Here is a 27,072-nt window from a genome sequence, read left to right on the forward strand (position 1 = left end):
ACACTCCCCCTCAAGGTGGGCGAAAGATATCCACTAAGCCCATCTTGTCACACAATCCAGAAATACTTACTGGCCCAAGTCTCTTTGTAAGACAATCTGCTACTTGATCTTCAGTAGAAACATGACTCAATTTTAATATTCCACTATCAAGCTTCTCCTTGATAAAGAATTTGTTGATTTCAATGTGCTTGGTCCTATTATGTTGTACCGGATTGTTGGCAATGTTGATTGCTGACTTATTGTCACACCATAGCCTCATCCAATATTCTTGATTCATCTTTAGTTCTACTAAGAGAGTTCTCAACCACACAACATCTTCGCAACTCCTACAACAATAACTCTATACTATGCTTCTGCTGTTGACATCATTGTTGTAAAATACTTGGCATAAAATACGTATTTTAAGTATTCTAAAAGTATTCTAACTTGTTTTTAAAATACTTAGAATACGTATTTTATAGATAAAATACGTTAAATACTTAGAATACGTGTAGAATACTTGTAAAATACGTCAAATACTTCTTAAAATTTGAAGTTTTTTTTTCAAAAAAAATAAATTGTTTTTGAAATGATAAATACTTATTAAATATGTATAATACGTCAAATTTTAAAAAATGACAGTTCTAGCCTGGTAATCAAAATCACAATAGCCCTCAATGTTAAAATGACCATGTTTTCTAAATATTAATCCCTTCCTTGGGGTACCTTTGAGATATCTTAGAAATTGGTACATTGCATCCATGTGATCTTTTCTCGAATCATGCATGTAGCAACTTACCACACTTCTTGTAAATGAAATATCTGGACGAGTATGAGTCAAATAAATCTGCCGACCTACCAATCTTTGGTACTTTTCACGATCAACTTTCTCTCTTGCAAGTTCAGTTAACTTGATCTTTGGGTCAATTGGAGAAGCTACAGGCCTATAACCCAACATTCTAGTTTCTGTGAGAAGATCTAATACATATTTTCGCTGAGATAGAATGACTCTTGCTCCACGAGCTACCTCAATTCCAAGAAAGTATTGTAACAAACCTAGATCGGTCACCTCAAACTCTTTACCTAGTTGCACCTTCAGTTGGGAAATTTCTTCGTAATTATTACCTGTGATAATTATATCATCCACATACACATCAAGTAATTTAGTATGCTTGTTGTGTTGTTGGAAAAACACTGTATGGTCCACATTGATATGTTGGTATCCCATACCTACCATAACCCTTCTTAACATGTCGACTCAAGGAGATTGCTTTAGTCCATAAGGTGACTTTCTTAGTCTGCAAACCTTGCCTATTGTCTGAATTGTACCAAAACCTGGGTGGATATCCATGTACACTTCCTCCATCAACTCTCCATGAAGGAATGCATTTGTTACATCTAATTGATGTAATCTCCAATCCTTATTCACTTCTAAGGAAATAACCGTTCTAATAGTGCTCATCTTCGCAACAGGTGCAAAAGTCTCATTGTAATCAATGCCAAATGTCTGACTATATCCCTTAGTCACTAATCGTGTGTTGTAACGATCTATTTTGCCATCTGGGTATGTTTTATTATAAACACCTATTTGCACCCAATCGCCTTCTTTTCTAGTGGTAGTGACACAATCTTCCAAGTCTTGTTCTTCTGAAGAGCTCTAAGTTCTTCTTTTATAACTGCTTTCCACTCTAGATCTTCTTTAGCAACCTACCAACACTTGGGTAAAGTGACATAGTCTAATGATGCAATGAATGATCTATGTGTAGTTGATATGTTAGAATAAGAGATAAACCGAGCAATATCATGAGGAAAACCATAACGATCAGGAGGGACTCCTACTATTGCGAGAGGTCCTCCTAACCACTGTAGGAGAAGGAGAGGAAATCATATCACCTGTGATTTCTGGGTTTGGGAGATCTATAGGTATTTCAGAAGTCGAGACAAGTAGGGACATGGGACTTGATGCCACAAGTGGAATTACAGACGTGTTCATATTTCTTTCCTTCTGCCTCCTCCTCCTCCTCTAGGTATACACCTTTAGCTCCTCCTCAGCTTGAGTCCCAACACATACAGGTCCCTCGTCTTCTTTTCCTTCTTATTCCTCATCTCCTACACTCACTTGTTTCTCAGCTGGTGAAGGGATCAACAAAGGAATTGATCCTATTTTACAACGGCTCCGACTCTCGGAAATGCACATCCATGCTAAAAAGTAATCTCTGCTCCATTGGACTCCAACAAACCTACCATTTTTGTGTGGTAGAGTATCCTACAAATACACATTTCACTGCTCTAGGATCCAGATTTTGTACATATGGTCTTGATGAAAGATATGTGCGGAAGAATGTGTGAGGACCTGTCATAGGATGTGCAACAAACAACACAGATTCGTAACAAGGAGAAGAAATAGTAAGGAATAGATTCAGCTTGCAAGCTTCAATGAAGTTCTTATTATCACTTTCTTTGTAACTCTTTCTCTCAAAGACTCAAGAAGATTATACTTACAATGTTAGGCTTGAGCTTATATACTCAAGCCCTAACTACAAGACGTGTTCACACTAAAGATACAAAGTTGAAGGAGTCGGTCTTTTATGCCAACAGGTCTATTGTCCTTTGCTAAACACACACATCCAAACACAGAGTTATCTCCTTGCAACAACTCACATGGAGACTTCCAATCCAATACTGGAGAGGGCATTCTATTGATCAATCCGGTAATCGTCAAAACTGCATGTCCCCACAACTGCTTTGGGGAGAAATCTATTCTTCCTCTCTACTACATTTTGTGCTGGTGTAAATGGGCTTGTAGTTTGATGTTGAATTCCTTGATCTGACAGGTATGCCCTAAACGTAATGTTAGCATATTACTATGTTCCATTATCAGATGTCAATACCTTTATGTGAACGTAAGTGTTTGCGGAAGCGTAAAATAGAGAACAACAAAGAGAGAGAGAGAGAGAGAGAGCAAGAGAGAGAGAGATAGAGAGAGCAGAACACAATTTCAAAATTATATCAAGACTCTCTGTATACACACTGTGCTAAGTAGCACTATTTATACAAGTCCTCTTGGGACTGACAAAAGTACCATGTACTTCAATGCTCACACGAGCATCTGACACTTACTACGAGACTATAGATACCTAGTAGTCTATCCTATTCTAGGCTTCCGATTGGACTGCCGGTTACGGATTGCACCCGGCCTCCACTGCTTGCCGGTTCGGTTGCTCACCGTCATATCGAACCGTTTCGCCCAATCCGTCTCGCTTACCGGCCCCGGCTTATTCAGCCGATCCGGCTCCGGTTGAGCTTGCCGCTCAACACTCCCCCTCAAGCTCAACCTGAGGTGGGGTCGTAGTGTCGACCTCTGTGGCAGCCGGTTCTTTCAACCGACTTCTCCTGGCGTCACTCCGCCTTGCTTGCGCTCCTCGTCCGGTCCGGTCCCGTTTGCCGCGACCCCTTTGGTTCTGCGTGCCTCGACCCTCTCGGTCGGTATGTCTGCTCAATAGGCCCATCTTAGCACTCACGTTGTTGTGACTCCGGCGCTTGCCGATCCGTCGGTTCTCCCACGATGGCATCGACTTCCGATGTGCCCGTGTCCCCTTGGCCTTCAGTCGATCCGACTCATCCGGATCCATCTGTTGATCCGAGTCAGCTGTCTTCGACTCGTTCCAGCTCTTGTCCGAATCGGTACACTCCGATTCGACTTCCGGCTTCAGGCCTCTCACCACATCGGACCACTTCCGAGTCTTGGCCTTCTCCATGCTTCCCTCGGCTTCTTCAGCCGGTGAACCGAAATCGAATTCTTCATTCGACTCTGCATCATGGTCAGTACCGTCGTGATGACCTCCGCACAGCATGCACTTCTCTTCCTGAGTGCACAACTCTTCTTCACAGCCGCTTGCTCCGACCTGTTCGGATGTGTCGACTTCCTTCGTCGACTCAGCTTCCTTCATCTTCTTGTTTCCTCTTCTTCCGGCTCTCCTCTTACCGACGGGTTCAACAGTCTCTTTGCCTTTGCCGGTTTCGGTAGAGACTTTGCCCTTGCTTCTCCCCCTCAAGTGTGGCACGTCGAGATGCTGAATACCAAGCATGTCGGTAAAGTGTTGCAACTTGTCCGATCCGAGCAGCTTGGTGAAGATGTCGGCAACTTGCCAATCCGTATGAACATACCGTAGGTCAACTTCACCGCTCAGGACCCGCTCATGCACGAAGTGGTAGTGCACCTCAATGTGCTTTGTGCGAGCATGGAACACAGGGTTCCTGGCGAGCTGTAGGCTGCTCATGTTATCGCAGTAAATCGGGATCGGGGTCGGCACCTCGATCCGCAAGTCTCGCAGCAGTCGCCGAAGCCAGATGGCTTCACAAGTGGCAACGGTAGCGGCCCGATACTCAGCCTCCGTGCTTGACAAAGCCACTGTGGGCTGCTTCTTGTTGCTCCACGCAATGGCTGCGCTACCTATGGAGAACATGTATCCGGAAGTGGAGCGGCGATCAGACGCATCGCCGGCCCAATCAGCATCTGTGTAACCGACAAGCTCTTCGGGTATACCTCGCCGGTATAGCAGACCCCGATCCTTAGTGCCACTGACATGTTGGGATTACGGTCCCTTTCGGATGGGATGGTCGGATGTCGGAGATGAATGCCGACGAGCCCGGTTTCGGTTTCGGATCCGGATGACGAAGACCCCGGTTTCGGTGCCGGATGACGAATGTACCCGGAGAGCGATCCGGATGCAGGGACATATCCGTGAATATGTTCGCTATGGGCCCCTGAGGCTATAGTTGTAAATAGCCCAAAGTCATATAAGTATAAATATGACTTAGGGCAAATAGTTTTGGAGTTGCTGATCATTTTTCTGTTTTTCCACTCAAAAGGAGTGAAGAGGGAGCAGCCGAGAGAGAGAGAGAGAGAGATAGAGCGCGAGAGAGACGAAGAGGTAGACGCCTCTGTGTATTTCCGCCGCCTGTGGCGAGGACAGCGAGCTCAAGGTCGTTGCCTTGCAGCTCGCCATTGTATATTTCTCTGTGCATAGTTTGGTTTGGAGTCTCGCACTCCCGTGGTTTTTCCCGTATAGGGTTTTCCACGTTAATCCCCGTGTATCGCGTCTTTCTCTGTATTTCCTATTTTCTGCTGCATTGATCCGCGATTAATCGGTTGTGGCCGAGTGGTGAAAGTGAATCCAAGCGTTGATTCCCAACAAACTGGTATCAGAGCGACTGTTGCAGAAAATGGAAGGCGGCGGCAGCGGGCAGCCGATGATGATGGTGCTGAATGCACAGAATTACGCCGACTGGAAGATCAAGATGGAGGACCTTCTGATTGTTCGGGACCTGTACGAACCGATTGACAGGTCGGAAATACCGAAAGGGGTACTTGAGTCGGAGTGGAAGCTCCTGAACCGGAAAGCCGTAGCGACGATCCGACAATACGTCGACGTGAGCGTCCTACAACATGTGGCAAACGACACCAACGCATATGAGATGTGGAAGAAGCTGTCGGGCCTCTACGAGAGGAAGAATGCGTTGAACCGGACCTCCCTGATGAGGAAGATAGTGAATCTCAAGTACCGGGACGGCGAGAGTATGGTGGAACACGTAAGCACGTTCATGGGATTCGTGAATCAGCTTGCGGCGATCAAGTTCCCGTTGGAGGATGCAATGCAAGCCATCATCCTGATGTGTACATTGCCGGAAAGCTGGGAGAACTTGGTGGTGACTCTCAGCACCTCGTGCACCGAAGATAACTTGTCCTTACAAACGGTAAAGACAAGTATTCTGAATGAAGAAGCGCGTCGGAGAGATAAGGAACCGACCTCCGAACCGAAGATGTTGTTTACCGAGTCGGATCGGGGAAGACAATGGAACCGGAGTCCGCAAAGACGGGAGAAGTCGGGGACCCGGTCGCAGTCAAGAGGAAGGCCCACATGCTTCCACTGTGGGAAGCCGGGGCACTTCCGAAAGAATTGTCGGCATTACCGAAAAGACAACGGAGCCGACGACACCGACTCGAAGAAGTCACCGGAGAGAAACGGTGCATACCAGGGAGCCACGGACCGGAGAGGTTCGGATCGGCGAGGGCAAGACCGGAAAGGAACAACGGCACTCGCGGCAAGTGAGGAAGAAATCATGCTCATCACCGAAGAAGGTGAGCTAAACGTTGCCGACGATGAGACGACCTGGGTGGTCGATTCCGGAGCATCGTTCCACCTGACCCCGGAGAGAAGATACTTCTCATCCTACACAGCCGGTGAGCATGGCTGTGTTCGGATGGGAAATGAAGGTACGTGCCGGATTGCCGGCATCGGAGACGTGTGGTTGACAACCCCGACCGGATGCAAAATGCTGCTGAAGGATGTCCGACACGTTCCGGAGGTTCGATTGAACCTGATTTCGGCCGGGAGGCTAGACGATGAAGGCTACACAGGTAGCATCCGGAACGGCGTAATGAAGTTCAGCAAGGGGAGCCTGATAGTGGCTCGGGCCCGGAAAGACAACACACTGTACCTGATGAATGCCCGGTTATGTCCGGAAGAGTTGAATGTGGCAACCGACACTGCCGGTGAGCTGTGGCACAAAAGACTGTGCCACATGAGCGAGAAGGGGATGAAGAGGCTTGCAGAAGACAACCTTATTCCAGTGAAGCATGTGCACCTGGAGAAGTGCACGGATTGCCTGGCCGGTAAGCAGAACCGAACCTCCTTCCACTCAAGGCCACCGACGAGACGTAGCGCACCATTGGAGTTGGTGCACACTGACGTGTGTCAGGTAGAGACGAAGTCACATGGCGGAGCCCAGTACTTCGTAACATTCATCGATGATCATAGCCAAAAACTATGGACGGCACCGTTGAAGACAAAGGATCAAGTGTTGTGCGTCTTCAAAGAACTCCACGCGAGAGTGGAAAGGGAATCCGGCAAGAAGCTGAAAGCGATACGAGCGGATAACGGAGGGGAATACCGGGGGCAGTTCCAGGAGTACTGTCGCTCGAAGGGAATCCGACTCGAGTTTACTGTGCCGAAGACGCCGGAACTGAACGGGCTGGCCGAGAGGATGAACCGGACCATAATGGAGAGGGTCCGGAGTATGCTGGCGCATGCGAAATTACCCAAGGGATTTTGGGCTGAGGCAATGTCGACGGCGACATATGTGATAAACAGATCACCCTCAGTACCTTTGGACGGAGACACGCCGCAGAGAGTGTGGACCGGTAGGGAAGTATCCTACCGGCATCTGAAGGTGTTCGGGTGTCTCGCATACGTGCATGTGGCAAAGGACCGGAGAGGAAAGCTAGATCCAAAGACCCGGCCATGCATATTCCTCGGTTACGGCGACGACGAGTTCGGCTACCGAGTATGGGACCCGGTCGACAAGAAGATATTCAGGAGTCGAGACATCATCTTCATGGAGGACAAGACACTCGCCGACTTGGAGTCGGAGAAGAAGATGAAGAGCTCCAAGTCGACCGGTGAGGATCAACTCTACGAGGAGCAGTCCCGACCGGCAAGGGACCGGTTAGCACTCGAGGATCCGGCCGAAGACGGTGAAGAAACAGAACCGGCCGAAGAAGATGAAAATGATACCGGAACCGGCCCCGATCCCGAAATGGATTCGGACGAAGAAGAATCGGAAGAACCGGTTACCGAAGCTCCGGAACGGAGATATCCTCTAAGAGAGAGAAGGGCCCCCCGGAGATTTCCGGAACCAGAGCACGTGCTGCTAACCGACGAGGGGGAGCCGGAGAGCTTTGAAGAAGCAAAGCACGACACCCAGAGCCGCAGGTGGTTGAGTGCCATGCAGGACGAGATGGATTCCCTGCATGAGAACCACACATATGAACTTGTGGAGTTGCCGAAGGGAAAGCGGGCACTTCGAAACAAGTGGGTGTTCAAGCTGAAACCGGGAGATGCCGGAAACCCCCCGAGATACAAAGCCAGGATCGTGGTGAAGGGGTTTCAGCAAAAGAAGGGCGTCGACTTCGACGAGATATTTGCCCCGGTAGTGAAGATGACCTCCATCCGGACGGTGCTGAGCATAGCGGCAAGCATGGACCTCGAGGTAGAACAGATGGACGTGAAGACGGCATTCCTTCACGGTGACCTCGAAGAAGAGTTCTACATGCAGCAACCGGAAGGATTCGAGAAGGAAGGGAAGGAGCACCTGGTATGCCGGTTGAAGAAGAGCCTTTACGGACTGAAGCAGGCTCCCCGGCAATGGTACCGGAAGTTCGACTCCTTCATGACCGAAGAAGGGTACCTCAAAACGCAGTCCGACCACTGCGTGTTTGTGAAGAAGTTCGAAGGAGGAGACTTTCTAATACTCCTCCTGTACGTGGACGACATGTTGATCGTCGGACGGGACCAGGTCAAGATACGGATGCTGAAGAAGGCTCTTCACCGAACCTTCTCAATGAAGGACCTGGGTCCGGCGAGGCAAATACTAGGGATGCACATCATCCGGAACCGGAAGAAGAAGCAGTTGTGGCTGTCACAGGAGAAGTACGTGACGAAGGTGCTTCACCGGTTCAACATGTCGGAAGCAAGACCGGTCGGGTCGACCCTCCCGGCAAACTGCAAGCTGTCCAGCAAGCAAAGTCCAAAGACAAAGGCTGAAAAGGAGGATATGATGAAAGTGCCGTATGCCTCAGCCGTCGGGAGCTTGATGTACGCCATGGTGTGTACGAGACCGGACATCGGATATGCAGTCGGAGTGGTGAGCCGGTACATGAGCAATCCCGGCAAAGAGCATTGGAACGCGGCCAAGTGGATACTCCGATACCTGAAGGGCACGGCAAACGTGTGCCTCCGATTCGGCTCCGGTAAGCCCGAACTCGACGGCTTCACCGATTCGGATATGTCGGCTGATGCAGATACCAGCCGGTCCACATCAGGGTATGTGATGACGTATGCAGGGGGAGCCGTTTCGTGGCAGTCGAGGCTGCAGAAGACGGTTGCGTTGTCAACCACGGAGGCGGAGTACATGGCGGCTGTTGAAGCCGGCAAGGAAATAATATGGATGAAGGACTTCATTAGAGAGCTCGGTATCCGGCAGGTGGAGTACCGACTCTACTGCGACAGTCAGAGTGCAATCCACCTTGCGAAGAACGCGGCCTATCACTCCCGGACAAAGCACATCCAGCGAAGATATCACTGGATCCGGGAAAGGATAGAAGACAAGGAGTTCGTGCTGACAAAGATCCACACGGACGAGAACGGGTCGGATATGCTGACCAAGGTCCTCACACCCGACAAGCTGGAAGCATGCCGGAAGAGGATCGGACTGGAGAGACATCCCATGCCGAAGTGAAGGGGGAGTTTGTTGGGATTACGGTCCCTTTCGGATGGGATGGTCGGATGTCGGAGATGAATGCCGACGAGCCCGGTTTCGGTTTCGGATCCGGATGACGAAGACCCCGGTTTCGGTGCCGGATGACGAATGTACCCGGAGAGCGATCCGGATGCAGGGACATATCCGTGAATATGTTCGCTATGGGCCCCTGAGGCTATAGTTGTAAATAGCCCAAAGTCATATAAGTATAAATATGACTTAGGGCAAATAGTTTTGGAGTTGCTGATCATTTTTCTGTTTTTCCACTCAAGAGGAGTGAAGAGGGAGCAGCCGAGAGAGAGAGAGAGAGAGATAGAGCGCGAGAGAGACGAAGAGGTAGACACCTCTGTGTATTTCCGCCGCCTGTGGCGAGGACAGCGAGCTCAAGGTCGTTGCCTTGCAGCTCGCCATTGTATATTTCTCTGTGCATAGTTTGGTTTGGAGTCTCGCACTCCCGTGGTTTTTCCCGTATAGGGTTTTCCACGTTAATCCCTGTGTATCGCGTCTTTCTCTGTATTTCCTATTTTCTGCTGCATTGATCCGCGATTAATCGGTTGTGGCCGAGTGGTGAAAGTGAATCCAAGCGTTGATTCCCAACATGACATATCGTAATATTCGTTGCGCGCACTGAAGGTGCTCCACGGTCGGCTTCTGCGTGAACTGACTTACCATGCCGACCGGATAGCTGATGTCGGGTCGGGTGATGGTTAAGTAGATCAGGCTTCCGACAACCTGTCGGAACCGTTTCTCATTGCAGGCCGGTCCGGAGTTGGGACGGAGCTTCTGGTTCCGGTCCAGGGGTGTGGAGACAGGTCGGCAATCCGTCATGCCGAACTTATACAGCATATTCAACACGTAATGTCGTTGTGAGAGCAATATGCCGTCGGGGGTCCGGATCACTTCGATCCCAAGAAAATAATGAAGGTCCCCCAGGTCCTTCATTTCGAATGCGTCCGACAATTGGGACTTGACGCGGTTGATTTCGGGAAGACCCGATCCGGTGATGACTAAATCATCCACATACATGAGTATACATACCGGACCGTCAGAGCCTTGCCGGAGGAATAACGAAGAGTCCGACTTAGAGACAACAAATCCCAGTTTACGCAACCGGTGCGTGATCTTCGCGTTCCAAGCTCGGGGGGCTTGCTTCAAGCCGTAAAGCGACTTCTTCAGTCGGCATACCGCCGACTTGTTCATCTCCGAGTGAAATCCGGGGGGCTGAGCCATAAAGACTTCTTCTTCAAGCTCTCCTTGAAGGAAGGCGTTCTTCACATCCATCTGGTGAAGATGCCACCCCCTTGCCGCAGCAACCGCCAGTACCACACGAACCGTCGTCATCTTCGCCACAGGAGCGAAGGTCTCGTCGTAGTCGATTCCGTGGGTTTGCGCGTATCCCTTCGCCACTAACCGGGCTTTGTACCGGTTAACAGAACTGTCGGCGTTGTACTTGACCTTGTACACCCACTTGCATCCGATTGGTTTACAGTGACGGGGAGGATCAACTAGGTCCCAAGTTTCGTTGGCATCGAGTGCCCGCATTTCTTCGTCCATAGCAGCACGCCAATTTGCGTCCTTTGCCGCTTCTGCGTAGCTCTCCGGCTCACGCACTTCTGTCACCTTAGTCATGTACGCATAATGATGCGCCATGTATTCATTGTACCCGTACCGCATGACGGGATCCTTTTGGCGGGTTGATCGGCGCAACGCACCGTCACCTGATTTGAGGCCCTTCTTGGCCAGTTCGGTCTTCGTTGCCGAAGATCCGCCTTTCTCCTTTATGGAGTCGGATACGCACCGATCCGACTCATCGTTGCCAGTTTCGAATTCCGGCATTTTCCTCTTCCCTTTCTCTTTGCGCGTGAACCGTTTCCTCGGTGCCTTGCGCGGGGAGAGCACATCAGAGTGTCCACCACTTGCCGTTTCTTCATCCGACTGGTCCAACCGACTCAGTCGCTCGTTCGGTCCACTCAACCGTAACGATTCCGGACTCTCATCTTGAGTCCCGGCTTCATCATCCTCTGCCAGGGCTAATTCAGGCTCACTGGCCTGATCTTCCGGCATTGGGTCGAGATCGGAAGTCGGAGTCGGTACGGAGTACCAAGATGCCGATTCATCGAACTCGACATCCCGGCTAACTCGGACTTCCTTCGTCCGGGGGTTATAGCACTTATACCCCTTTTGCTCTTGAGCATAGCCGACTAGGATGCATTTTTCCGATTTTGCATCCAGCTTTCTCCGCTTTTGATCCGGCACATGCACGTACGCTATGCTGCCGAATATTCGAAGGTGTCTTAAGTTCGGCTTGCGCCCGAAATACAGCTCATGAGTTGACACCTTGTCACCAATGCGGTTTTGTATGTAGACGGCCGTCTGGACCGCCTTCGCCCAGTAGAACCGGGGCATGCTCTTCTCCTCCAGCATTGTCCTTGCCGCTTCGACGAGTGTCCGGTTCTTCCTTTCGGCCACACCGTTTTGCTCCGGTGTGTATCTGCAGCTGAACTCTCGCCGAATTCCCTTCTGCTGCAGATAACTAGTGAATTGGCCGGAAAAATATTCCTTTCTGCCATCCGACCGAAGGCATTTGATCTTCCTCTCCGATTCCCATTCCACCATCTTCTGGAGGCTCCGGAAACAGTCGAAGACTTCGCTCTTCCGCTCAATGAGGTAGATCCAAGTATGTCGAGTATAGTCGTCGATGAAGGAGACGAAGTACCGACTCCCGCCAAGGCTTACACTTTGTGCCGGTCCCCACACATCCGAATGGATGAGATCGAGCTTGTTACGGCTCCAGTTCCGTTCGGTGGGGAATGGAAGCCGGTGTTGCTTCCCAAGTTGGCAGGCTTCACAAATTTCGGCTCTCCGGCCGCTGAACTTCGGCAAACCGAAAACGACTTGTTTCGTTTGTAGATCTTGAAGCCTCCGGTAGTTGACGTGGCCTATCCGCTTGTGCCACAGGTCGATGTCCGACTCGACCTTCTGTCGTTCCGCGAACAGAGCGGTGCCTACGTCATTGGTGTTGAGGATAAACATCCTCCCGTCTCTGCGCCCTTGCGCAATGACTTCGCCCTCATCCTCAATGAAGCACCCGAGGTGCGTAAACTGCACCTGCATCCCCTAGTCGACAATCTGACCGACGGACACCAGGTTCTTCGTGATCGTCGGAACGTGTAATACGTTCATCAGCTTCCCTTTCTGTCCGACGTGGCTTAGAGGGACTTCTCCGACGTGCACGATTGGGTGAGGAGTGTCGTCTCTGGTTTCGACTACTCCTGGTTGATCCGGTTTCTCCAGAAAGGAGAACCACTCTTTGTGGCTCGTCATGTGGTTCGGCGCACCGGAATCAACATACCACACTTCCTCCGTTTTGGAAGTGGTCTTCTTCATTGAGTTTGCCTTGTGATTCATCACCAAGGCTGGCCCCTTACCGGCCTTTCCGGTTCCGGATCCTCCTTATCCGTTTGCGTAGTGCAAGTTTTGCCGGCCTTCCTTACCGGTCTTGCCGGATCCGGATTTGTCCGAATCGGCACGCTTTCTCCAGCACTCACTTTCCCTGTGGCCCTTTTTGCCACAGTACCAGCATTCCGTAGCGGATTTGTCTTGTCGGCTTCCGGCACCGCCTTGACTCCCCCTCCGTCGGCACGCTCATAGTGCCTCCGTTCCTGCTCTTGCCGGCCGCCTCCATTGCATGCCGACCCTCCTCTTCCACCACGCCCACGGAACCGATCCGTTCCCGTGTACAACATTCGGCTGTTCGGGGATGCACTAGTAGATGTACCGGCGTGGTTCTCCTCTACAAGGAGCATCGACTATAAGTCGAAGAATGAGGGGGTATTCTCCCTTGTACACACCACAGTCCGGAACGCTCCGAACTTGGACGCCAGGCCTCCGAGACATACCTGCACCATCACGTCTTCCTCTACGGTAACATTGATAGAGGCTAGTGAGTCGCAGATCTCCTTTATCCGGCCCGTGTAGTCTGCCACAGACATGTTCTTCTGTCGAACATTGCTCAACTCCTGTCTGAGTTGCAGCTTCCAGGCAGTGGTGCTTGCGGCAAAAACCTTTTTCAGGTTCCCCCAAGCATCCTTCGGTGTCTTGGCGTCACGGATGTGGCTGAGCAGCTGATCGCCGACACTGGACGCGAAGCAGTACATCACCCTCCTTGCCGCCTGTTCCCATACCGGGAAGTCCTTGTGTGCCGAGTCTGGCGCCACATCATTCGCTCCTTCGACATAACTCCAGTACCCGTGTCCAAGCAGGTACTGGTGCATCTTGTAAGACCAGGATGCGTAGTTGCTCCTGTCGAGCTTCTCCACCGGGAGCGACGTAGCCATGCCTCTATCCATGTCTTCTACTGTGTCTGTTCTCGACCTGTTAGGGTTTTCTTCTCAAGAGTAAACGTCTGCAACAGAGGTTCTCAACTCTTGCGCTCTGATACCATGTGAACTTAAGTGTTTGCGGAAGCGTAAAACAAAGAACAACACACTGAGAGAGAGAGAGAGCAAGAGAGAGAGAGAGACAGAGAGAGCAGAACACAATTTCAAAATTATATCAAGACTCTCTGTATACACACTGTGCTAAGTAGCACTATTTATACAAGTCCTCTTGGGACTGACAGAAGTAGCATGTACTTCAATGCTCACACGAGCATCTGACACTTACTACGAGACTATAGATACCTAGTAGTCTATCCTATTCTAGGCTTCCGATTGGACTGCCGGTTACAGATTGCACCCGGCCTCCACTGCTTGCCGGTTCGGTTGCTCACCGTCATACCGAACCGTTTCGCCCGATCCGTCTCGCTTACCGGCCCCGGCTTATTCAGCCGATCCGGCTCCGGTTGAGCTTGCCGCTCAACACTTTACTACTGCACCATATTGAGTTTGAACAACACTATGAAAATCTTTAAAGCAAATTGTTGAGAATCAAACTCAACTTCCCTAGTGTGGGAACACACCCTAGTATACACAAGTGCGAACACCCGACCTCTGAATATAGTAACTACCGTGGCATAGAACATTAAAGTTCTATGACACATACTCACTGTAGTTAAGTCTCCACCTCTTTTTAGTAAGTGGTGGTTGTATAGAGAGAAGGTGACTATAAGCACCTTTATCTCCCTCTTTGTAACTGCTAGTTTATTCTTGTTCTTGTGAATATAATTTTTCGGTTGTTTTCTATATACATTATGTTCTCTCTCTCTCTCTCTCTCTCAACTACACACACACACACACACACATCTCTTCCGCTGCACATAATCATATCCGATTCTTTACATGGTCCATCAATGACAACTATACCTTGAAGATCAAGGAGCTGTGCGATGCCGTCAGGTCCATCAACGTCAACATCGACGACGATGAATGATGTAGATATGCCTCGGTTCAACGCGATAAGGTCGATCGTCCCTGCGAGGGAGAATCCTCCCTCATTCAATCTCCAAGTGATGCTACTGGTTGAAGAAAATCATGTTCGGACAAGAAGCAATGTGCAAGAAGGACACATGCTCTATTCGAATTTCGATGGAGGAAGAGGACAAGGTCGAGGAAGAAGATTCTGATTCGGCCAAGGTCGACACAACCAAGAACAACCTTGAGAACCCAACTTCTATTAGTCGCAAGACATGTCAATCGCGCGAGGCGGAGTGTCTGGTAGAAGGGCGAGCAATAATGTTGGACCCATCCAACAAAAAAATTCCATCCAGTGTGGATACTATGGCAAATTCAGCCACTATGAGGTAGAGTGTCGGAAGAAGAAGATCGAGTCTGCCTCCACAAGCCGACAACTCACCAACTACGCCTCAAACTCCAACTACGATGATCGTGGTGGAATGTTCACGATGGAACACAGAACGAATTCGATGACGACATCATGTCCGACTAGTACCTCCAACTCGGAAAATGTATGTTTTATCGATTCGGGTGCATCCAATCACATGACGTCTCATCGAGAGCTACGAAAGCCCGAACAATCCAGCTATGTGGAAACTGGTGATGACACAATTCACCCCATTCGGCATGTCGGAAACGTCCCTTTTGGCGAAGAGGGAAATCAAACATACATCAAGAATGTCTTGCATGTTCCAACTATAACGAAGAATCTAGTCTTGGTTGGCTAGATTGTGGAACACGGCATGCAAGTTCAATTCAATGACGGTGGTTGCTTCATCGAAAAGGAAGGCGAATTATCGCTCGCTGTCGAAGAGAAGGCCGAATGTTCATCCTTGATTCACACGAGATGAAATCGGCAATGTTTGACAAGGGTCACAAAGCCGATGCCGACATAGAGATGTGACACAAAAGAATCAGCCATATCAATCTCTAGAAGCTCAAAGGAATGCAGTCGAAAGGAGTCGTCATGGGACTCTCGACTTTTATCGAAAAGGAGATTGCAGGCATATGCGGGAGTCTGCCAATTCAGCAAACAACATTGTCAACTATTTCCGAAAGAGAGGAACGTGAGCAAAGGGATCTTGGATGTAATACATTCAGATGTATGGGCACCAACCCAAATGGCAACATTCGGTGGTTGCCGGTATTATGTGACGTTCATCGATGACTTCTCCAAGCACACTTGGATTTACCCTATGCGGCAAAAGAATAAAGTGTTCGGACACTTTCAAAAATTTATAAACGAAGTCGAAAAGACAACCGATCGGCATGTCCGATGCCTTCGATTGGAAGATGGCAAGGAGTATTTCTCCGATGCCTTCACAACATACCTTTGACAAGAAGGAATTCGGCAGGAGTTCACCTGCCGACACACACCTCAGCAAAACAGAGTAGCCGAACGAAAGAACCAGAATATACTTGAGGTGGCAAGGGAAATGATGAACGAGAAACATCTGCCGAAATCATACTCGGCTGATACGGTGAACACAACCACCTATCTAATGAATCGGTGCACAACATCTAGAGTGCACGATATCACTCCCCATGAGAAGAATCTATGGAAAGAAGCTAGATCTATCCCACATATGGATATTCGGTTCTATAGCGTTTGTATACATTCTTGATGAAAAGCGGCAAAAGCTCGATTCGAAATTGGAGACGTGTATCCTTGTTCGAACAAAAGGGGTATAAATGCTTCAATCCCTCTACCAAGAAGGTACGAGTGAATAGGGATGTCGTATTCGATGAGTTGGCATCTTGGTACACGGTTGACTCGGCTCTATCTTACCCAATCGAAACCGACTTCGATATAATCGACTTGGAGGAGAATGATCGACTAAGGCTCACAATAGAGGAAAGTCCAAATTTGTCAATAAGATTGAGTGGATTAGAGGAGCCACCAAGCGACCAAAGCAGGCCGAGTGTGAAGAAGAAAAGGCCAAAATGCATGAGTACGAAGACTCACATAGAAACCAATCGGACCACTCACCCGATATCGAGTAGGGTGGATTAGATGTGCCTAGAATGAGAACATCGGAGGCACCACGTCGCTCCACTCGAGAGAAGAATGTAGTCAGCCGATTCGGCTATAATGACTACATGGCATATCATATCCTTATGCATTCATGATGAAGGTGGCAACAGTCTGAAAGCCGGAAACTTTTTTCGAAGCCGTGAAGGACCTGCAATGGGTCAAAGAGATGAATGAGGAGAGGCAAGCACTCTCCAAAACGAGACATGGGATCTCTTTTCCTCTTCACCCCATCAAAAGGCAATCAGATGTTGATGGATATTCAAGGTGAAGCATAATGTCGACTGCATTGTCAACCGGTATAAGGCTCAGGTTGTTGTAAAAGGGTATGTGTAGACTCACGGGGTCGATTACGAAGAGACCTTTGCCTCGGTGGCAAAGATGACAACCATCCGAACCGTGATTGTGCTTGCAACAACAAAAAGGTGGCACCTCCACCAAATGGACGTGAAGAACGCCTTTCTCCAAGGTGAGTTAGAGGAGGAGGTGTACATGGTACAACCACCCGTATTCGAGTCAACTATGCATCTGACTGTTGTCTGCCAACTCAAAAAGCCTCTCTACGGCCTCCGCAAGCACCGAGAGCATGCCATTCGAAGATAACTCAATATCTTCACCAAATCAGCTTCAGAATGTCCAAGTCCGACAATTCCCCGTCACACCTCCAGATGCTACAATCTCAGGCTACTTCATGTATTTCACTAGTGTTTTCACCTCATCCTCATTACAACACCTCATCCATCTTCTCAACCTAGACTATCTCTTCTCTCCTCTTCTAACTTCTTTTCTCAAGTTACATCTCATTCACATAGCATTTTCATCCTAGAAGGAGAAGCTTCCATTTCCTCTCTTGGATGCTAGGACAATGTTGTTTCGATTGCTGTTGTACCCGCAGAGGGGCAGATCTAGGCTTTGATACCATATAGAAAAATGAAAAAACACATTTATTCTCAAGAATATACATATATGTCACCACAGGAGAGAGAAAATACAGAGATAACTTATATTACATGAGGAGATGGTTCCTCTTTATAAAGGCCAAGATGTGGTCATTGGGCTAAATAGCTATTGGGGGTTGACTAGTCGTTGGGTCATAACTTTAATCATTCTCAACAAATTGTAATACATAATAGCAACCAAGTTGATATGATCTGTAATAAACCGTGATCCTTATCTTGTGTTCCTCTAAAGGTTCATTGGTAAGCACTTATGACAGAATTGGCCATTTAATTAATAGGGTGGAGATTTCTTCGACAAAGAGGCGGTATGACCATATTCATAGTAGAGGGAGTGGAAAAAATGTTGAGGTTGCCCACACACTAATTGAATGGGCGATAAATTTGTTCTACAATGTGTCCAACATCAACAAATATGATTTTCCATGGTGGTGTGTGAGAGGGTTTGGTATTTTATACTACTATCCATGAAATTCAAGTGGGTTAGCATCAAGCCACTTTTTCAGTTTACGAATGCAAATTTGTGCCTATATAAATAAATCTACCAATTTGAGGCAAAAACCCATGCCTATATAAATAGATCCACCAATTTGAAGCAAAAACCCATACAACAGTGTTAGGATGAGGCATGTGTCACAAAAATCACTATCATATGATGGGGCAATATATTGGTGATCGGGACAATTGTGTTGCCTCTCACCTTACTCGATTCTATAATGGCTATGCACAGTTCATGATGAATCAGCAATGGCTCGGTTTTGACTTCATTGGTTTGGCCTTATCCAAGTCAAACTCACTAAGGCTTAGCGAGTTTAGAGTTTTCAAACCTAGTGAACCAAACTGATCCGAACGATGCCGATCCCTAAATTGGTTTGGGAACCGGTTTGGTATGGCTCACGTTGAACCGAACTGCGCTCAAACTCGTTAAGGAAACCCAAGCTTGAACTGAGCCGAGCTGAAATGCCAAATTGTTTCAGCTTGACTCGAGTTGTTTTTGACTACTAAAGACTACCATATTTACAAAGATTGATAATCCAAATCAATGCATGTATCTATTAACACGTTAAGCAATTTATCATGGCAGTTTGACATTAAAACATATAAATTAAATAAGTTACAAAACATACTATAATACTACATACATGTACATGGTCAAGATATTCTTTATACTCAAGTCCTTTATCGAATTCTAATATTTTGCCATCCTAAATTAATGCAAACATAAAGTGTAAATTAAAACTTGCAAATAGGAGATTCAAGTTTCAAAACATGCACAATCCTACAAACATATTCATGGTAGAGGTATTTTCATATGCAACTCATTGATTAAACTCTAATATTTCACCCAAGGATAATAAACTAATACAAAGGTCCAAGTGATTTTGTCATGCCTCGCGACGTGCTATGGTTTCTTTACCTTCTATGCGACTTGGCCCTTAGCTCTCAATGTTTCAATCAATAAGGTAACATTAGGGTGGCACCTTGCCACGATTTGAACAAAAGACAAGTTAATGAAACACAGTGAGCAAAACTTGAGAAGCTTCTTGATTATACAGTCAAACAGACCCATGAAACATGCTGGTCGGCAGTTCAATGAATTGATATCCACAATGGAAAACAAGAACTTGATCCAAGAAAATATACAAAAAACTAAAGAGCTACAAGATTCTCACCTCTTTCATAAAAGAAACTACTACATCGATCTTGAATAGGGGTCTGCAGTTGCTTTAAAGAAGTAAAAACAAAGAGTTTATTACAACGGGAGTCTTAGTAGTTAAGGGTTTCCTATTAAAAAAAATTAAGGACTATTTGCCTCCCAATGTAGGGAATTGACTAATATCATGAATGGAAGGAGCTATTTCTGTTGCTCCAGAGTTATCGGAACCAGGGTTATTGTGACTACCTCCATGACCTCGACCTCGACCTCCACGTCCCTGCCTACCCTTGAAATTGAAGTATCCTTCTCTATCCATAGGTTTCAAAAACTCATTGATGCTCACCGTCTAGAAAAAGCAAGGAAACAATGAGGAAGATCCAAATGAATCGTAATAGTAGTGAAAATTGAAGGAACTCCTAATGTACATAAACAGGATTAGAAAGCATTGACATGAAGTAGTGAAAGCTGAGGAAGTCCCACATGTAAATGACTAAAGATACAACTGAAATTCACAATATGAGTTCTGAAAAAGTAAAGTAAAGAGAAGTGAGGAAAATCCACATGTACAGGAGCTAAGATGAAACAAAATACGAGTAGAATTTATGAGAAAGTAAAGAAAACCGAGGAAAGCCCACACATAAACTATTGGAGATAAAACTGAAATTCCCAAGACAAGTTATAAAACAAAATGAAGGCAACCAAGAAAATAAAGAAGTATATATATATATAACTATTGAAGATAAAACTAAAATCCCCAAGACAAGTTATAAAACAAAATGAAGGCAATCAAGAAAATAAAGAAGTATATATATATATATAACTATTGAAGATAAAACTAAAATTCCCAAGACAAGTTATAAAACAAATGAAGGCAACCAAGAAAATAAAGAAGTGAATATATATATATATATATATATATATACATATTCAAAACCCCCAATAGAACTTATGGAGACAAATGAAATTAAGGATAACCAAGTTGTAAATGAATGAAAATAGATGGTAAGAAACAAATTAAAGATACCTTTCGAGATTTGCCATCTCTCCCTGCTGTCTCCTTTTTCTTGCCTTTATCAATAACACTCTTAACAACACCATATAATGACGCGCATGAGCTGAAGAAACTAACTGATTCTCACAATGGAGTTGAAATTAAAAAGTAGCATTTACCAGTTTCAGGAACACCTCATCTTCAATCTTTTTCTCTACCAGCTGCATTGATTGAAACTCCTTATCAAGCGTCACCTTTCTTTCCTCTGACTTTGAGGCTTCTAAGGCCTTCCTCTTTTCACTCAGCAACTTCTCATACTCCTCCAGAGTCATTTCCTGTTACGACCATACACATAATTATACTGTCAGAAGTTACTTCCCGGTAGAGTAAGTCCATTAGCTTTACACAGGAATTTGTCTGTACACAATCCCGATGTGTGGCATAGACATAGATCTAGTGTTTGTGGACATAAAGGCCATACACAACTCTATATTATCAGTAGATACACTTAGCTAGAGTTTGTAGATATTGTTGAAAAAAAGGCAGTAAAAAACTAATCGACAAGTACAGACAACAAAATAAAATCGTTTCTTTTTCCCTTTATTAGATATGGGAATGAAAATACACAGAAAACCCTATTGTATTTAGGGCACTCAAGTCTTACAAAATGATTAACAATGATAGGGAGATAGGTGCCCTTTTGCCCCTCTCTTCTCAGTTCTTATTACACTCTAATCTAAGAATCACCTCTATGCCAGTGGTAGTCTATGGCTTCATCATCAGCATTGTTCATACCATCAAACCAGAGGTGTTGGTTGAATAGACATTGCTCTGTATACTATTTACGAGGTCAGGGGTTTCATTATTAGGCCGAGAGTTAGATAACTTCTATTTAAATGATCTCATGTAATTAGGAGTACGAGCATAACACATTGATGGATACTCTGAAGAAAACTGCCACATTGATGTAAACACTACCTTGTCATTCTCTACTTCTTTCATTTCCTCTATATTTTCAGCCTCTGGTTGTGAATCCTCTGGCTTCATAATTCTCTCAGATATATCTGGCTTCTCATCTTCTAACTTGACAGCTTCAGGAATTTTCCTACTATAACAATTACGTTATATTTTAAACCAGAATATCAAGTCAAAATTACTTTCAACCGAATCCACACACACAAGGCAGTCACTTACTCTAGAACATTTTGGTCTATTTCAACACCCCAATTACCACGACCAGCCCCATCTTTCTTTACTCCAGTCCTGAATATAAAACATACCCTCAACACACAAAATTCAAGATATTGCAATTTTCCTTAGGCATTTAATAAACCTTGACAAAAAAAAGGAGCAATTTCTATGAGAACGCCACATCTTCAATCTATTTGACAAATTTCTGCTCTTTTTGGAAGATCAGATTCATTAGAATTTGCGATTAATTAATCACGAATAATCACCATGCATGATCATATGCTACCAATCAATCCTTGCATTTCTCCATTTTTAACTAATTATTATGTGCCTGGTAAAGCGCTCCCACAGTAATGCGACCCTTTTCGGACCAGATTGACGAGATTGAGAATAAATCTGTAACTGATTCATTATTGTGTATTTTTCTTATACCACATTGTAGAACATTCTTAATAGACACAAAAATGGGTGGCATTTTTGCAAACAGATATATGTGATGCATTTAGACTTTGTTAATAAACTGTGTAGCATTTTTTAAGATGTTTTCTATTATAAAAAGAAGAATACCCTCGCCCAGTTCCACTTCTTCGATCAAATTCTCGGTGTCTAGGATATTCCGATTCCTCTGCATCACCTGAGAAGCCATATCTACGACCACGGTCACGGTCACGGCCACGACCACGGCTACTCCCACTATCGTTATATAGGTGCACACCTTCCTCTCGTATCATAACTGTTTTCTCTCCTACTCCCTCTCTTTGGTAATTGCTGAAACTTCGTTCTGTTTCCTCACGTAATTGGAACTTACTCTCTTGTATTGGGTGGTTGTAGTGTCCTCCAAAATCTCTTTCGCGATTCCTGAAGCCACCTTGACCCCGCCAGCTCTCTGCTTGGCCCACTCTTACTGTTGGAACACAACAAACATTCTCATACTGTTTATTGGACTAGTATCATTTGTCAACACAATTTGTTATCTTTCTATTCTTCAAGAAACCAGGTTGAATTAGCTGAGGTTGGCTTTCTAAAAGCCGCAAGGAGGCATAAACTCAGCAAATGCAATCAAGATTAAGGCTACTGTTGTTGTAGTGTTCATGACCAAAAGATTTTTAACATCCTCGGCGAAATCAAATATAACAAACTACAGTAAGCCTCTTCTGGCATACACAAGTTCAATTATGCAACCAAGTTAGATTAATTTTGCTAATCTATGTTTCATGATCACATTGGAAATATGTATCACCACAGAGAAACAATGGAAGACAAACAAATTATTTTAATTGGAAAGTGACGAAGCATGATTGCAACAGAGGAATGAAATAATGCAGTTATACGCTCATGTGCCCCTAAAAGAGCAGATACCAATACGGCACATGAGTGGCTTGGAGTGCAGAACAAACAGTAGACTTCTCACAAAGATTCTTATCGGTAAAGCTGCAAACTCTTATCTAGTAAACTGTCTAGCGCACTAACTTCTTGATCACTCTCTTCATTGATCATGTTTAGTTGGTGCTTGCCCGCATCAAAACTCCTCCACATCACTCATTCTCTTAGAATCCTGCTTCATCTTTTATGTAGCATTATTCGATCGCCTGAATTCCCACATCATCCCCCTGTTTAGTTGGTGCTTGCTCACACCAGCATGCATTCACATTATCCAGTCTCCTAGACTTCTGCTTCATCTTTTATGTAGCATTGTTCGGTGACCTGAATTCCCACATCATTGTTTAGCACACATTCTGGCTCCCGATTAAAATAGCACATCCAGCCCAATTTCCTGATGACAATGCAACTTTGGCTGTAGCATGCCATCTGGATCTCCAGCACAATTGGAATCACACCATTTGGCTAGCTTTGTCCTTTGTCCTTAAGTACCCTAGAATATGCATCCAAGCTCGCCAATAACTCTTCTCCAGATCGGCTGTGAATACTGCCATCGACACTCCTACGCATAGCCTCTCAACCAGAGTCTAATGTTCAGAATTGTTGTGATAGATGTACGTTGTGCAGCAATATAATACAGTGCATTTGTGATATTTTAAAACTTACATTGTATGATGCGACAAATACAATGATAACAAATCCTGTTATTCAATTTAAGCATAAAAATATGCCAAACATTAAGTCGTTATGAACGTGTGACGCGGCAAAAATATGAAATGATACATTAACATCTTCGAAATACCAAATAAGCTATGAGACCGAAAAATTACATCCAAAGACAGATTGGCAATGTACTATATTTTAAATACGATGACAAAAACTTCCTTTGATGCACCCCTAATCTCAAACAGAAGAGTAGAAACCCAGATCCCTCGGCTTGATCCGACCAAATCATCTACATACAGCATTAAGATCACTATCTGCTCGTCTTTTTTAAGACATAGAGGGAAATATTATCTTAATAACCAATTGATATGTTTTTCATAGGCAACTACCTCACGTTTGATGATATAGAAAAGAAAAATATTATTTGAAATGCATACAGATCATATGATAGGACTCGTTAAAAGCAAAAAATATTGCAAACTGTTAGGTAGAAAGACATAAAGATGTGATGTTTCAAGGTATCCCAAAACAAGCAATGGACGTGCTATTCATAGGCCTTGACATCACATCCAAAGACAGAGAAACGAGGAGTAATATATACAATATACATGAATATAATAGGATTCGCTAATGGCAAAACATGAAGCAAAGCAAGAAATACATACACTTCCGACAAGAATCACACATACACCAAGCATTCAATAGACAAACAGAAAACAACGTAAATGCAAGGAAATTTATAGTTCCAGCATTAAATTCTTGCTTTGTAGCTGTTATTTTGCCTTTTGCACGGAAACATGCATTAAACCCCTTTGTTAACACTCTTCCCCAGTTATTTGTGGAGAAACAACATGATTCTAGAGCCAATCTAATGGATCTCCAAGATTAACTCAATGCTTCAACATTGCAATTCGAATACTAGTGGGGAAAGGGAAATAATTAAACCAATCGTAGAATATAATTCAAAAGAGTAACATGAAAGCCTTGTTATATTTTCCAGGAAACAGGAAAAGAACCAGACAAATAAATGGTAAATACAAACACCATAATTTACAATATTCATTCCTCGCATTAAAACTGTGCTATTAACAAATGCATATTAAGAATTGAATCTTTCTTTTAATGTCATTGATTTGCCAAGTCCACGAAAAACACGAAACATTTTGAATCAATCAATGAGTTCCCTTACAAAAGAAACATTTAATACATATAATTGGAAAGCTCTTACATAGTTAAGACGCAATACTGGACTAAACTCGTAATTAACATAAATGCACTGAATCCAACACCATATGATTCAAAACATTATCATAAACACACCGAATCCATGTTTTGAACAGTTGAATTTAGATAATGTCACTGAGGAAAACAAACGTTCAGGATCAATCCATCAGTGACAAGAAATCTTCCAATGACACTCAAATTCTTCTCTGATTGATCAGGAGAGGGAGGATTATGGTATCGATTGAAAGAGCAATATAAAAACAAGAATAAAAAAGAAACACACACCATCCAAAGAGCAGCGCAAACAAAAAAAAGTCTCAAATAATTCGAATATACAACAGTATGCGGCATTCAATCAATGTGCCACAAACCAAGAAACAGCCATTCAAGAATTCACACCTAATTCAAAGATTAAAATCACTGCTGTCTGAGGTTGGCGAACAAAATGTTAACACGAATTACAGGAACACTGATCAATATCAATTCCATGTCCTTCCTATTAAGAGAAGAAACGGTTAAGAATGAGTAAGAAATCTTTAAAAGAAGCTCCATTTCTTACCTGGTTGAAAAGGAGGAGGAGGAGGTCTGCTAGGTAGCTTTGCAGGAAGAGACTCGGTCAATCGTTGCTTCTGATTGTTGTTCAGATCTTTTGAAGGAGGAACAATGGAAGGTTGAGATGTTGCTCGTGCAAGGACATCCGTCGGATCATCGTCGTTCTCGTCATCTCCAAGCAAAGCAAAGAAATTCTGCGTGGCCATAGCCAAAATGAGGCGGAAAGGGAAGCGGAGAGAGGAGCAAAAGAAACAACAACAAAAAGTTGGGAGGAATTAACGAAATATTGGCGTTCCCATGAAGAAGAAGAAGAAGAAGAAGAAGAAGGCAAAAGAAAGAAGAAAGAAGAAGAATAAAAATCGAGGAGGAAGAAGATTCAGAAGAATCTGAAGAAGAAGAAGATTAAAATTGAATAGGATGAAATATTGGAGTTCCCATGAAGAAGAAGAAGAAGAAGAAGAAGAAGAAGAAGGCAAAAGAAAGAAGAAAGAAGAAAATGGATAAAGGAAAGAAGGAGATTAAAAATCGAGGAGGAAGAAGAAGAAGATTAAAATTGAATAGGATGGATGAGTCTATGCGTGAAGCTTGAAGGCGATGGCGATGGCGATGGAGGTCTTTGTCTGTGTATGAAGGAAGGAGGAGGAGGAGAAAGAGAGAGAGAGAGAGAGAAAGTAGCATAAACCCCTGTGTGTGTGTGTGGGATCAATTTTACGAAATTCCCAAACATACCCCCCCACATTCCCATCGTTTTCCCAAGGAGCCCAAAAATTTAAAAACATACCCCTCCCTTTCACACGCGTTCGCCATAATAATAATAATAATAAGGGAAAAGTACCAGGATACCCCTAGAAGTTCGTCTATTTACCAGAATGCCCCTTAAAGTTCCAAATTTACCAAACTACCCCTATGTCCAAAAAATTACACTTTATAAAGCTTCCATCTTTGGTAAATAGAGCTTGTAGATTTGAGTGTATAATTACTTTATAAAGTGTAATTTTTTGGACATAGGGGTAGTTTGGTAAATTTGGAACTTACAGAGGCATTCTGGTAAATAGACGAACTTCCAGGGGTATCTTGGTACTTTTCCCTAATAATAATGGTAATATATAATAATAATAAAATAATTATTATTATAATGGCAATGGTGGTTCTGGTGGTGGCCTCTTGTGTGTGTGTGTGCGCACCGCTTTCTACTCGTTTCTATATCCCCTGTTTACGGCATCAGAGTCGCAGATTCTCTCGCCTTTTATTGTATAAAGTATTGTTAATCCCAGAAGTCTTGTAGGATGTGTTTATTGATTGTACATTTTACTTGTGTCATCAATAATTCCATGGGACATTAATCCACAATTATAATTAAGTTAATGTGTCTGCAACTGGTCTTGAAAGGCCGATGGCATAAATATGTAACAACATAAGTGCATAATAGAAATGGCAATCTCAAGATTAAATTAAGAATAAAAAAGTCATGTAATTCTCGTCTCCAAACAACAAATTTTATGATGATGTTTTTGCCGATGAACACTTTCTTAATGATGTTTTGATCAACAACATCCATTCCAATTGAACCTCCCTATTTGTTTGAGACAAAATCAAGATTAGTGGAGGAAAGTTTACTCTTATGAATACGTGCATGATAGTTGAAGTACTATTTCTTTGTTCCTCGGATGTATGTGAAAAACTCACAAAACATTAGTGATGACATGATGTTAGGGCAACTTAAGGGCCTA

The 27,072-nt window shown here is 44.8% G+C and overlaps 1 protein-coding gene across 1 annotated transcript; it reads right to left on the reverse strand.

The window, feature by feature from the left end:
* Positions 1–19,203: 19,203 nt before the first annotated feature.
* Positions 19,204–25,664, reverse strand: LOC147866407 (uncharacterized). Its single transcript, XM_087316752.1, has 9 exons — positions 25,331–25,664; positions 25,253–25,286; positions 24,756–24,842; positions 22,088–22,464; positions 21,524–21,592; positions 21,308–21,434; positions 20,509–20,664; positions 20,363–20,422; positions 19,204–19,684 (listed from the first exon to the last, which is right to left on the reverse strand). Exons 1-9 carry the CDS (start codon positions 25,546–25,548, stop codon positions 19,487–19,489), a joined length of 1,326 nt encoding a protein of 441 aa, XP_087172878.1. The 5' UTR covers positions 25,549–25,664; the 3' UTR covers positions 19,204–19,486.
* Between the last annotated feature and the right edge of the window lie 1,408 nt (positions 25,665–27,072).

This window comes from Azolla caroliniana, unplaced genomic scaffold, assembly GCF_043228905.1.
Source record: "Azolla caroliniana isolate FFs.n. ecotype wild unplaced genomic scaffold, voAzoCaro1.0.p SCAF_3, whole genome shotgun sequence".
Lineage (NCBI taxonomy): Eukaryota > Viridiplantae > Streptophyta > Polypodiopsida > Salviniales > Salviniaceae > Azolla > Azolla caroliniana.

What these genes read in the sequence shown, in the direction of transcription:
- LOC147866407 (XM_087316752.1), bottom strand. Translation starts at nt 25,548, where the DNA reads ATGGCCACGCAGAATTTCTTTGCTTTGCTTGGAGATGACGAGAACGAC. An exon ending in TGATATTGATCAGTGTTCCT is followed by an intron (nt 24,843 to 25,252) that starts GTAATTCGTGTT and finishes TGTTGGATTCAG; the next exon opens with TGCATTTATGTTAATTACGA. An exon ending in AAGAAGTAGAGAATGACAAG is followed by an intron (nt 20,665 to 21,307) that starts GTAGTGTTTACA and finishes TGGTCGTAACAG; the next exon opens with GAAATGACTCTGGAGGAGTA.